The following is a 14,666-nucleotide window of genomic DNA, read 5'->3' as shown; positions in this document are numbered from 1 at the left end:
TGACAGATTTACAAATTGCTTTTAGTGCAAATAAACTCTGCAAAATTTAACTTGCCTAAAGTTTTTAACACTTTGGTATCAAAAATGGGATCCAAACTGGACTTCCAGTGACTCCCAGGAGCACCAAGTGACCAGGTAAATATACCTGCCTGGTCCATTGTGACCACTGATCTCTCACAGCAACTGGGATCATGGGTGAGTTCTCTTTGATTCAAGCTCCACGAACTTGTGTTTTGAGCTCAAGTTTATTTGAGTAATTTTTATATTGGCTGGGTCCAAGATCAGATTGGATCTTATAATTAATAGGATTGCATCCAATTAGAGGCCTCAGATATCTGACTGGGTCAGGAAGAAGCTGGACTGGGTCCAGTCGGTTGGTAAGATTAAGGAAGACAGAGAAGAGTGGGCCCATCTGGATTCAACGAGTCTTCTATCTTGGAACCTATTCTCTTCTAGAGAAATGGGTGAACCTTACCAAACATAAGAGTTATAATGGCCACCGTGGGAAAGATTTAACCCAAACAAAATCGCTTATCTATGAGGCACTTTGGAGGGTAAAAAGGGGATCCTGGACACCTCAGGAACAATGGGCTGTATTATCCATTACTAGCCATTATTCTGGAGCTCGCAAGATATGCACTTTTCCCAGTTACTCCTACAGAGAACATCACTACTGTAGAACAGAAGATTGGCTCTTTGAGATGTCTTTTTCAGGTTGTTTTGCATTTCTAATAATAATGGCTCCACCTGAATCCACCAACCACTCCTGTGGCCCCACCCAGAATTGACTCAGAGTGTATGAGGACCATTTTCCACACCCCTATGATTGCACTTCCAACCAATCAGCAGCAAGCACCATTGCCTAACCACTGCCCACTTCCCCCAAACTATCCGTGAAAAGCCCCAGCCTCCGAATTCCCAGGGAGACTGATTTGAGTAATAATAAAACCCCAGTCTCTTGTTCAGCTGGCTCTGCATTAATTAAGCTCTTTCTCTACTGCAATTCCCCAGCATGCTAAATCAGCTCTATGTGGGCAGCAGGCAAAATGAACCTACTGGAAGGTTACATGAGCACAGGGTAAAAGCAAAGGCTACTTATCTGGACTCAGGACCAGAGGACACCTTGGCTCCAGACACTTATAATAAATTCAACTTAGGATATGTGTATGTAGGTATACCTAAGCTAACTTAAATTGGTTTTTGTGATCTGTAAACAAAGTAGTCTTGACTATACACCAGGAGAAAGAGTCTGCATTATTAATAGCTATTAAGAGGTATCTCTATGCAATGTTTTAAGTGAATCATGCCTTCACTGCATCTGGATTGTGGTAAATGACTGGAAACCAAACCCAGTGTCAGTTCAGACAGCATAGCTCAGACTAGCTGGGAAGGGCCAAGAGCTTTGTTATTGCCAACTATCAGGATCCAGGGGGAAAAAAACAATCACAGAACATTTGAACCAGAAGAAATCAGGAATCATGTCATCTATTCTCATCATTTTAAAGATGAGCCAAGTGAGCCCCAGAAGGGGTGGATTATAGAAGGCTCCAATTTAAGTTTTACTCTCCCCAAACAAGGGCTACCTTCCATCTTCTGTATGAGCCACCTTTATGATTAGAGTTTTGTATCAGTGGGTCTCTAACTTAATTTAGAGCAGTGTTTCTCAAGACATTGCCCAAACATTGCTGCCATTTGCTAACTAGTCTTGTGTTCTACACATTCTACATGACTACAATGTGACCACTTCCATATTTCTGGTGTTGGTCCTTGTTAGTTTAGGCTCACATTTAATCACATATCAACACACTGGTGTCAACTTAGAGTGACATCAACCTTCTCATTGGTTCTAGTGAGCTGTTTTATGGTGAGAGTCCACAGAGGGTCTACACTCTCACCCAATACCTCCCCACTTCCCCCCAACCTTTTCCCCCTTGACCAAGTAATCTTTCAGTCAGTAAAGTCTGGAAGATGTAGTTTTAGAGTTCATTCATCCTACCACGTATCACTCGAGTAAGTATAGTAAGCATATTACAGAAAAATTCCTTAAAGTCAATGTGGGCTAGAGATTTAAAATAAAAGAGACCTATTATTTACGTTTCTTATTGCTCACTTCTTGTGGATTCAAAGAAGCACCAGCTTGAATGAAAGCACAGCTATTACACTCAAAGATGGGAGGTTTGGGGCATTTAGCAAACGGTTCTGAATGATACCCCACTCTTTCCTCTCTAAACATCATGGGGCATCTCTAAACATCTAAGAAACAAATACAATGAATATTATGAATAATTTTCTTTTAGACAGTTATATATAAACAAATAAAAATTCTCTTCAAAATAAAAAGGTTGGGTACTAAAATGCTTATTTTCCATTAGAAGTCTCCCCGCATTTCAACTCTGTCTGCAATCATGAGAATCATCTATAATGTCAAAGACTACACTTAATTTTCCTCTTACCAGCAATGCCACACAGCAGTGTAAAATAAAAAGCCAGGCTAGCTAAAAGACATATTTCTTATAAAAATATTGGAAAGGGAGAGTCACCCTAGATTGGAAGCCTCAATGTGCAGCAAGTAAAATTTTATCAGAAGAGGCAATTGCTAAACAAATCTAAAGGCAAATTCCTAGGAACAAAACAAGCAAACAAACAAAAAACATGTTTTTTCCATTAAAAAATGGTCCTCCATTTGTGAAGGGAGGCACAACTTGCCACTCAACTTCATACTATCATGAAAAACTTCCAAGATGGTGATCACAGTCCATTTACTAAAACACAGGGAAATCAGTACATGCTGTCAGAGTGGGTGCTTCTGAGGCCCAACACACATGGCTGCACAGGTACCAAATTTCACGCTGGATTAAGATTTAGAAAAGCCTTGGTAGGTATGAAACAAACTAGGGCTTTAAAATGTGGACCCGCAATAAAAATGCATCGTGTCATGAGACTTTCAAGTTCTGTTCTTAAAAAATAATGGACAACAGTTTGAACGTAGGTAAAGCACGATGGAAGAGAATGGATAAAATAAAGAAAAAGGCGGCAAACAGAGGTAGTAACGTAATTTCTCTTCTGTAATGTCAGACACTGGGTTCTAATCAAGTTGCATATATGGCTCTGTTTTGAACCCTTCCAGACCACCCTGCTTGGTCTCATCTTCCAATGTCAAGGTGGGCCTTTTGGTTTTCCAGTTTGCTCCTGTATCCTCAGACCCTAGGACAGTACCTGGTATATAAAATGAGGCACTCACTAAACATCTGTTGGATAAAACTTGGGAGCAATTCTGACTTCATCTCTAACTCCATAGCAAGTCTGAGTTCCTGAGCTTGTTATAAAGCAACATGGTCCTTGTTGTGTTTATTATCACTGAATCTGACCTGCTGATACCTGAATGAAAAGAGGCACCTCTCCAAGAGAAACGCATCACTGGGGTTTTCTTTTACCAACCTACATCCCAGCATTAGGCATCTCACACATTAACAAACTTTTGTTCTTTCTATACCTGTTGCAAAGAACTGCTCTTTGTTGAGCTTTTTCATTCATTCAACATTGGTTAAATATCTGATATATGGCAGGGACCAGTAACCTAGAAGATCAGCAGATACTGTTCCTATTGCCACACACCGTACATTAGGAAAAATAAACATGAATCCGATAATCACACTTCAGTTGGGAGTGTTGGGGGCCAATGTGGCTTACATTAATGGGGGTCATTATCAAGAACTTAAACCTTCATTGGTGCTCTTTTGAGAGGAACTTCTTCAAAAAAGGAGTAAAGAGTTTCTAGAAGATTTGAGTACAATCAAGAAACCAGATGCATCAATTTCTAGGTGAGACTGAACACTCAAAAGTTTAAAACACAAAGTACCTTTTCAGAAGTTAAATGTGCACACACCTTTGAGTGGGTGAGCGGAATTGTGTCAGTTTAAGTTTACATCACAATTTGCATCAGGAGAGAAAGTTATCTCCTTTTATGAGTAAATAAAACCAAGGGATGAGGGAATTACAAGGACTGTGTAGCCAAAATCACTTATAGAATTTTGTAGCTACTGCTACTTCTCATAGCAGCTACATTTGCATAGCCCAGCCCCACCTTTTCCTACTTTATTGCATTTCCCTATCTGAACCTGATCCATCAGCCTTTCATTTGCATAATTCTAAGATTAGTTCAGTGATGCTACTATTAATAATAGCAGTTTCAACTCCTTTACAATCTAGATTTTATTATTAAACAAATTTTAGTTCAGGATCAAGCAACTGAATGCTAATAATTAAAGCAAAAGCTATCATTTTTTCTTTCTTTGAGACTGAGTCTCACTCTGTCACCCAGGCTGGCATGCAGTGGTGCGATCTTGGCTCACTGCAACCTCTGTCTGCTGGGTTCAAGCGATTCTCCTGCCGCAGCCTCCTGAGTAGCTGGGATTACAGGCACACGCCACCACGCCCAGCTAATTTTAGTATTTTTAGGAGAGATGGGGTTTCATCATGTTGGCCAGGATGGTCTTGATATCTTGACCTTGTGATCTGCCCACCTCAGCCTCCCAAAGTGCTGGGATTACAGGCGTGAGCCACCGCGCCCAGCCAAAAGCTGTCATTCTTGAGTGACCCTAGGCACTAATGTAGTGTTGCATCAATTAATCTTCACACTAACTCTAGGAACCAGGTACTTTCTGCTTTGAATATTTTACAGATGAGAAATGTATTACAACTCTGTTATGCTTATTTCAACACTTTCACGGAAAATTTAGAGCAGTGGAAAGGGCCTCAAAAGGCCACTTTTAGCTCCTAATCTAGGAAAAATAGAAGTCACCCTCCACAGGTGAGTGACCGCCCCTATAAAAGACGTGCAGAGAAAGGTAACATCTTGTCTACCGGCATTAATCCATGCCCAGTACATCAACATTGCCTTTCAAAAGTTCTCTTTTAAAACCTAAAGTTTCCTACTGCTGTCACCCTTCATTTCTCTAATAAGAGATTTTGCAAATTTGGAATTTGGCTGGCTTGTTTTCTCCAGTAATACTTTTTCATATGCTTGAAGACAATGATTGTTTCTTGTATGTCTTCTTTTCTCAAAATAAATGTTCAAATGGCTGGCTTTTTTTTTTTTTTTTTTTTTTTTTTTTTTTTTTTTTTTTGAGACAGAGTCTCACTCTGTCACCCAGGCTGGAGTGCAGTGGCGCGATCTTGGCTCTGCTGCCCGGGTTCAAGTGATTCTCCTGTCTCAGCCTCCCGAGTAGCTGGGATTATAGGTGCCTGCCATCGCGCCCGGCTAATTTTTGTATTTTTAGTAGAGACGGGGTTTCACCATGTTAGCCAGGATGGTCTCGATCTCCTGATCTCATGATCCACCCACCTCGGTCTCCCAAAGTGTTGGCATTACAGGTGTGAGCCACCGCGCCCGGCCCTGCACTTTTTATTTAAGTTAAATTTTCCAGTGCCTCTTTGCTGCTCCCTGGGCCCCATTCATGGTCTCCACATGGAGAACAGAACATCGTGTGGTGCCAAGAGGCCAACTGGAAGGACCCTTTGCTGGGCCCAGCAGGTCCCCAGTGATGAAGCCCTGCCACTGAACCACTATTAACGGGATATTTTAAAGTTATCCTCAGTCATCTTAATCCCAGGTGATTTATTTAGGAATGCAACACATTTCCGATTTTACTCCACAAGCTAAGAAGCTATAACTGGAATGGCTTTTCCTTTATAAATTGCAGGTCGTTACATAATTAGCAAAGTTATAAAATCAGCCAATTGGCTTTCATCACACAGCAACAATTACTACCCTGACTAACTGACATGTATGTTTATTGGCCTCCTGATTCAGTATCTTTAGATTCAGAGGCAACTCAAAGAGTAGCTGGGGGAAGCACTAGAACAGCAAACTTGAAGTTCTGACATTGCCATTTCTTAGCTGTGGGAACCGGGAAAAGTGGCTTAACTTCTGCACGCTCAGTTTCTCATCATCTATTTTATACACACTACTTGTGAAAATTAAACAGGTTAATGCATAGACATCATCCCGTTTAATAGAAAGAGCTTAACATGTTCCCAGTACACAGTAAGAAATACTTATTCTACTCTGCCGATCCAGATTTTTTTAAACTTCCTAACAAATGACCCTGATTTTGAAGGCAAGGTAGTATAGGGGCTTCTGAACACAGGCAAGATAAATAAGAATTGTCGTGTGAAAGGTTTCACCCTCCTACCGCAAATGCGCGCCTGACCGAGGGCACGTTGCTGAAAGTGATCACCACGGGAATGATTTCAAGCGCGCTGAACTCCATGGCAGCTGTAGTGATGGACTGGGAATCCGCAGACTGACCGCTGCTGAAAAATGTGGCAATTCTTCTCGTGTGCGCCCCCGGAAGCGTCCGCTTGAAGACATTCCTGGAAATAAACCGCATTGCTCTGCCAATCTCCCGGCTGGAAGAGGATCTCTCATAAGGAATAGCTTCAATTTCCCTGAGAAGTTGATTCTTCTTGTAGGCATCTGAGAAGCGCACGAGGTGCCTGGCGTGGGAGTTATAGGAAAGGATGGCGATGCGCGCTCCCACGGGGCAGCTGTTCTCCCGGACTTTAATGTCTTTCACCAGGAAAGCCATCATCTCCTTCATCCTCTCAAATTCCCGCTCAGTGACATCCCGGGACTGGTCCAGGGCAAACACCAACTCGGTTGGGTGCACTGGGCATTCGGGTTTTCCTAAAAGACCATATCCCTTATCACATAGCATCCTTATTTATTTATTTTTTTGAAAAAAAAAAAAAGACACATAGAAGGCAAAGTAATTTTAAATGTTAACTATTCAAATACTTAGAGTAAGTAATTTAAGTACTAAAACAAACGTAAAATATTATATATTTAAATCTTGAATAATTATAGATGTTATTCTAAAAGCTGAGTCTGCTCTTTTGAATCAGGCACAAAAGGAAAACATCTGGAATTCAGTTTCATTTTATAAGAAATGTTAAAGTTGATTATCAAATTCCTTCTAAACAATAGAGAGCTCCTGGAAATACCCTTCACCTACAGAGACTGGATTAAAAGTATCAAGTTTTATTGGTGAAACTTTACTCAGTTAAACATTTCTTCTTTCACTTAATAAGGAAATGTAATAAGAGTTAAAAAGGAATGGCTGTGAAAGCTCTGCTGATAATTTTAGAAAAATTTGAAGAAAACTGACATAGTTCACAGAGCAAAGCATGAGATGCAAAGAGAGTAGGCAATACAGGGTAGAGTTTGGCGCCCTTGGCCCAATCACTAACCAGCCATGTGACCCTGTCCGAATTACTCATCCTGTCTGTGCCTCAGTTTCTTCATCTGTAAAATGTGAGTCATAACATCACCTGCTACATAGGTCTGAGGTGAGCATTAAATGAATCAGCACAGGTAAAGTACTTAGAATAACAGAACTTGGCACATAGTAGGTGCTCAATAAACGTCAACCATTGCTGTTACAATTATCATTCCAGACTTTTTCACTGTGAGAAATACATCACTAAAAGGAGACTGAGGAAAGCTTTAACAGATACATTTTTGTTTAACTGTTACAAATGCAAGTTTACTCAATAAATATGCCTTATTACTTAGAGAAAGTGACGATGGTTGGTAAGCTCTCCTGTAAGTGTTAACTGCATATTTACGCATCTGTACTCATTGGTTTCAATTCATTCTAATCTCAGTACCTTGTCCTTGTCACAGCTGACAACTTATTTTTGATTATCTGATTAATGTTCATTTATGCTAGTTTATGATGTATGGATAGGAACAGTATCTGCTGATCTTCTAAGTTATTAGTCCCTGCCATGTATCAGATATCTAACAAATGCTGAATGAATGAAAAAGAGCTCAAAAAAGAGCAGTTATTTGCAACAGGTATAGAAATAACGAAAGTTTAATAACATGGGAGATGCCCAGTGCTGGAATTTGAGTGGTAAAAGGACACCCCAGTGATGTGTTTCTCTTGGAGAGGTGCCTCCTCTCATTCAGATACCAGCAAGTCAGATTCAGAGATAATAAACACAGCAAAGACCATCTTGCTTTACAAGCTCAGGACCAGACTTGCTGGGGCTCACGTAGGCTGACAAGGAGACATCCCTCTGCCATGGGCCAACTGGGCCTTGCCCACCTTAGTGCTAAACTATGACCTCCTGCCATCCTTGACTCCACGTCCTTCAAAGGCAAAAAAGTACCAGTGAGAATAAATGTTCAAACCCAAATCAAACTGTTCCTCTCGATGGAGACAGGAAATCATTTATTAGTCTCCAAGTCTAAATTACTGGGCTGAACAGATTTTTACAAACTGAGGTGTCACTTTTAGAGTTTAAAAAAGTAAGTAGAATTAAACATGAAAGTGGTTCTGCTGACTTTTTTGGGGGTGGTTATTTGCATATGGAAACAAAACCAACAAAAATGTTTCAGATACAACTTAGAGATAAAGGTGGGGGAAGGTTCACAGCACTGGCAGAAGACATGAAAAAAAAGTCAAGTTTTAGGGGAAAAACCTAAGGAATAATTCAGCTTCCAAAACGCAAGCCCTAAAACCCAGCAAGCTGCCAGGAGTCCCAAGGAGTCTGAAGAAGCCTAGGCTGGATTGCAGTGGTACCTAGGAGGCCCTCCTCAAGAAGGGAGGGACTGCTACATGCGGTTCCCCAACTAACATGGCTCTGTCACCACACACTATGTACTGAGGACTGCCACTTGTCACAGAGGAGGTGAAAGAAAGGACAGGGAGGCGAGGATCAGCCCAAACTACTGCCATGTAACCTAAACACAACTCTGATGGTCCTTGTCCAGGTCACCATCATATTTGCCTGAATACTACAGCCCTGTCTAAACTAGGCCTTTGGCTTTGACATTTCCCACCCTTCACCCTTGCCACAATCCACTCTCCCCATAGCAGCCCAAGTAATATTTTAAAATCAGATAATGTTCCTCTCCTACGTACTTTCAACAAACTCTTTAATACCCTCCCCATCACCATTCAAATAAAATCCAGCCTCCTTATAATGTGCAAAGCTCAGCTTGCTCTGGCCTCTGCCTATTCCCCATGTTTTTATGTGCTGCTCTCCCCCTCCCCATATCTCAACCTTGTTGGGCTCTATCAGTTCCTAGGAAATGTCTAGGTCTGTTCTGTTTCATGGCCTTTGCAAAGATGGCTCCTTTGGGGTTTTTTTTTTTTTTTTTTTTTTTTTTGAGACGGAGTCTCACACTGTCACCCGGGCTGGAGTGCAGTGGCATGATCTCGGCTCACTGCAACATCTGCCTCCCAGGTTCAAGCGATTCTCCTGCCTCAGCCTCCCAAGTAGCTGGGGTTACAGGCATGTGCCACCATGCCCAGCTAATTTTTTGTATTTTTAGTAGAGACAGGGTTTCACCATGTTGGCCAGGCTGGTCTCAAACTCCTGACCTCGTGATCCGCCTGCCTTGGGCTCCCAAGTGCTGGGATTAAAGGTGTGAGCCACTGTGCCCAGCCAAAAGATGGCTCCTTTGTGTTCTTCAGTCTAAACTTTAATTTCACTGCCCCCAGAAAGAGCCCTCTGTCCAAAAACATCTCCCCCCTTACATTATCCCAGGACACAGCATCCTATGCTTTATCTCTTTCAAACGGCACCTAATGTGCTGGGCTTCCCTTTATTTGCTTGTGGTCTGGATCCTCCATAAGAATGGAAGTTTCTGAGCACAGGAAGCAGGTTCATTGTTCAACTCTGTATCCCTAATGCCTACTATAGATACTGGCACTTACTAGGCTTTCAACAAATATTCTTAAATGTGTGGATAAGCAATCAGAGGACATGGGTTGGTGGGCTTATTCAAAAGGTAAAAGTGTATAAATGTATAAGAGGGTGATAAGTTTACACAAAAACATCATGTAAGCATTTGTAAGATACCTGAAAACTGGCACTGAAAAATATGAAGCCGACTTGATAATTAACATCAGGCATGAGCTCCATGGATTTTGGCATTATCTGAGTTGTACATTCCACTTACTTGCTATCTGATCATCCCCACTTTTATTCTGCCTTCTGCATCTTAATACCTAATTAACCACTGGATGACAGAGATGATATGACAGAGCGAGAAAATGATGGGAGTAAGAAATACTAGTTTTGGCCAGGCACGGTGGCTCACACTTGTAATGCCAGCACTTTGAGACTCCAAAGCAGGTGGATCACTTGAGCCCAGGAGCTCAGGACCAGCCTGGGCAACGTGGCAAAACCCTGCCTTTACAAAAAATACAAAAATTAGTCAAGCATGATGGCATGTGCCTGTAGTCCCAGCTACTCGGGAGGTTGAAGTGGAAGGATCACTTGAGCCCAGAAGGTCAAGGCTGCAATGAACAGTGGTCAGCCTGTGTGACAGAGCAAGACCCTGTCTAAAAAAACCCAACATATTTATAAAACCTTTAAAAGGTGAATGGTGATGTTAGTCACTCAGATATTAATATCTTAATGATTTTTTAATTAATATTAATGAAAAACAAATTGCTTGGTTGAGAAATAGCTGTGAAGCTCAGCTAAAACGGAGTGATTTATTGGAGGCGAGACTCTGCTACCGGTATGAGGCAGTGGCAAAGAAAGCCCAGATAAAATTTGTATCATTTGGAAGCCAATACATTGCGCTAACTCATCTTTCCAGATGTATGACATTTTAGAGCTTGATTAAAGCATGCTGTAAATAAAGATTACTCACCACGTCTGCCAGCTGGGGAAGAAGAACAAAGGAGATTGGATTATTATTTGGTAGGAGAAGAGAGTTCTATATCGTGCAGAAAAGAAAGGTTCTATCCTGACTGCTTTTTGTCGATGACTCAAAAATCAAGGCAACAGAGTTTGGAGAAAATGCTGAGTCTCACAAAAGCACTATTCCTTCCAAAGGGAAGATGAAGATGATGTGAGAAGTGGGACAACATACAGCCATAAATCAGCGGCCTGCAGCCGGCTGTCAAAAGACAAAGAACCTTTGCCTGGGAGGGAACATGACATTGCAGGGAGGTGTGCTGAATTTGGAAAGCTGAAAGGTCCAACCTCTCTTTCCTCTAAATTTTCCCCATGTAGATATCTATAACTATCATTTACATATATATAGATATATATACACACGCATATACACAAATGTATCTATACCTATGTATAGTATATATGTATATACATTATATACATATTTATATGTTATGTAAATATCAAAAGTGGATTTACTCTGAATTAAATGAACACTCTTTTAGACCTGTACTGTTCAACATGACAGCCACAAGCCATATGCAGCTACTAAAATTAATTAAATAAAAATTCAGCTTCTCAGTTGCACTAGCCACATTTGAAATGCTCAAAGTCACATGTGTCTTGTGGCTACTGAATTGGGCATCACAGGGAACACTTCCATCACTGCAGAAACTTCTATTGGACAATGCTGCTTTAGACTTCTCTCTTGCAGGGGCCCCTTGCAATGCCTTTCTTGGGAGGAACCCTAGCCATGTTGTTTGCACAATCACATACTCTTATAAAATAAAATATGCAAAAGTTAATGGTTATGATTTCTCTTTTTTGTTCTAAATAACACTTACTTTTGAAATACCTTTACACCCACTTTTAGATTTGTGATTTTGTATTGAGTCCCTTAAATTTTAAAAGATCAGGTCTCAACATACTTGGATCTGCCCTTGAGTCATTACAATTTTCATAGTTCCTATGTCATAAAACCTACCGTGCTAATTGAGCCCCAAAACAACCCATCTTCATGACTAATGTATATGTGTTTTGATTCCCATCATGGTTCTACTCTGCTACAAAAAGACAGAGTTCCAATAGACACTGCATTCAACGCTTTTAAATGTCTGTCTTTGAGACCAGTGTTCTCTACAGAAATAGGCTCTAATTTATTTTTCTTCCCCCAAAATATCGAGAGGAAATTTTTGGCTCCTCCTTTCTGTCATATTGTTATTTGGAAAGTCATTACGCATTTGTAGTTGAACACTGAAGAGTCAACTCTCTCCTAATCTTGCACATGAAATTGTTTTTGATGGTATCAACACATATTTTGATACAACGGGCCGCTAGAAGGGTTTAAAACAAATTCAAATGAGCATTTGCCAAACCAAAATATCATTTTGATTTTAAAATTTTGAGAAAGATAAAAAAAAATACTGGCAGAATGAGTATTACTATGAATTTTTAAAGCAAATCAATCAGTCCAACAAAAAATAATCAAACATATCTTTCTGGGAAAGGAATAACAAACAACAAACCAAAGTCAGGACTCCCACCCACCAGGACACCCTATTATCACAGCTGCTTCTTTCACACCAGGTGAATTCAACTCTGTCGGTTACTGTCAAGCATTCATAATCTTTTAAAAAGTTCCATGTGACTCTCAAGTGACTGATTTCACTATTAGGTGAATTCAGACATCAAATCTCAATTTTCTTTAGATTAAAAGCACTCAATAGATTATTTCTTACTGCTTGATATGGGTTTCAATGGACATGATAGCAGCCTGAGAGGGAGTTAAAAGTCACCAGTCTATGCTGACTCAAAAATACATGCAGTGACATCTCTAATTTTAAAGAAATTGGCTGGTGAACTCTTTCAATTCTGAGTGTAGAGTTCCCTATTCTTGTATGAATGCTGACAACTTGGGTGATCATTTTAAGCAGGGTACTTACGACTGCGGTCTTGCACATATTGAATGAGCTCACATGTCTGCAGTTCAAAAATAAAACAGAAACAATTAAACAACAAACTACTAGGCCCTGAAGTTTAAAAATAAGTAAATTTAATGGAGCACCCAGAGCACTCTGTTGTAGTCGGGAGATACGTACAGAAAATGAAGCCAAGCCTTTGGCTCCTTTCACACCCTAGGAAAACAAACAAAACACTGTTTTAATGACTCTAGACATACACATCAGTAGCCAGTGTGCACCAACATCACCCTCAGAAAGTGATAACTTTCAAAACTTTTATTCTCATTAAATTGTTAAGAGGGAAAAAAGAATGCAGGTAGATACGCATTGCCTCATTAACAGTAACATTCTGGAAAGAACAAACTTTAAGCAGCAAGCTTGGTGCACACAAGCCTTGAGAGGCCACTTTTCTCCGGGCCCATCTCTGGATAACAAGCGTTGTCCAGAATTACAAGGATGGAGCTGACAACCTGAAACTTACCGCAGAGCTCTGGAGCACGCCTACACCTCAGGACTAGCTAAAGCGAGCCACACAGGTGCAGTTGCCCTCTTTCATAGCAGAAGTTTCAAGGTCTTCAACCCCCTTTCTTTGAGCCACTGAACAGCAGCCAGAGCTGAACCTTAATCTGTTCCCATCATTGGTTAGCTGACAAAAGGATCGGGCTCAACTTGAACATCTGGAAAGGTTATCTCACCTACCTTCCCAAAACTACACACACACACACACACACACACACACACACACATATATAAAACTCTGTCAGAGTTTGGGATAGAAAAAACAAATGGAACTGGTTTTCATTTCATGCGTTCAATCCCATCTTCAGAAGAGGAAGAGTCTGGCTTCTTTCAAAGAGAGACACCCAAGGAAAAAAATGCAACAGAATCCCACCCTAACTCCTGAAGCAAGTAAGCTCCATGTGAATGCAGCACTGATCACAGTCACTATTTATTTCCTTTCACTTCCATTCATTCAATGATCATTTATTACATGTAGAAAGACTGCACAGATACAGAATATAATTGAGAACTACCATTTTAGTCTAAATACTTTTGATTTCCTCCTTCAATTTCCCCTCTCTCTCAAGAGATGTATTTAATCAGTATTTTTTCTCCTCTAAATATTTAATCAGTATTTTCTCACCCATAAAGGTGGGAAAATAGCGGCCAAGAAGCAGAGACAGAAGGCATGCACATTTGGACAATGAAGATTTCATGCACAAACTTTTTTTTCAGTGGAAAAGGACCTGGTGTGGTTTATAGTTTTTCTACTTACCTTACGTCCAGGAGGTCCTGGTTCCCCAGGGGATCCCATCTCTCCTGGAAGCCCAGCAGATATCTCAAAGGAGAATTTAATTATTTTAAAATTATATTTATACATGTATATATGTGTGTGTGTAAATTCAAACGTAAAAAAAATTAAAATTCAAAGGTGAAAGTTTGAAAGTGAAAATTTCACTTTTTAGAAAATTGAGTGTTTTCCAAAAAACATAAAGAAGGAAAAAATATTCCCAGCAATCCCTTCTTCCCCAAATAATCCTCATTAACGTTTTGATGTCTTTTCTTATTTTTTTATGGTATTAAGATATATATTCTTTTTTAAAACTCATTTGAATCATACTTTTCTCTGTTACCTTTTAAACTAAATTTATCTCTGGACATTTTCAGTTACTAAATATTATTTGGCAAAATCATTTTTCACAGCTGCATACTATCCCATCACATGGTTGTACATGATTTAGTTGGTCCCTTACTGTTTGTTGTTGTAATAGGCAATGCTGTTACAAAGTTATATGCACACTCTGATTATTTCCTTAGGGAAGATTGCTAGGACTAGAATTGCTGGTCAAAGGAAAGCTTTTTATCTAAATGGAGTGGTAGGTAACTAAACTGAAAAAACAAACAAAAAGCAAAATGTCTAGAAAAACAAAATTGAAATACAAAAACTTTTAAAACAACAGAAACACAACAATTAGTTGGAAATATTGTAATGAAATGGGG

The 14,666-nt window shown here is 40.1% G+C and overlaps 1 protein-coding gene across 1 annotated transcript in view; it reads right to left on the bottom strand.

The window, feature by feature from the left end:
* COL6A6 (collagen type VI alpha 6 chain) overlaps positions 1–14,666 on the bottom strand; it is a 154,470-nt gene that overhangs the window by 21,990 nt on the left and 117,814 nt on the right. The window contains exons 29-33 of the mRNA XM_050777723.1: positions 13,942–14,004; positions 12,804–12,839; positions 12,648–12,684; positions 10,679–10,690; positions 6,195–6,688 (exon numbers count right to left, since the gene is read on the bottom strand). Of these exons, the coding sequence (XP_050633680.1) occupies positions 6,195–6,688; positions 10,679–10,690; positions 12,648–12,684; positions 12,804–12,839; positions 13,942–14,004 (642 nt within the window). The remainder of the gene's footprint in view (positions 1–6,194; positions 6,689–10,678; positions 10,691–12,647; positions 12,685–12,803; positions 12,840–13,941; positions 14,005–14,666) is intronic.

Source organism: Macaca thibetana, chromosome 2 (assembly GCF_024542745.1).
Source record: "Macaca thibetana thibetana isolate TM-01 chromosome 2, ASM2454274v1, whole genome shotgun sequence".
Classification (NCBI taxonomy): Eukaryota; Metazoa; Chordata; class Mammalia; order Primates; family Cercopithecidae; genus Macaca; species Macaca thibetana.
Note: the sequence above shows the minus strand (reverse complement) of the source record. Positions and strands in the feature narration are given on the sequence as shown.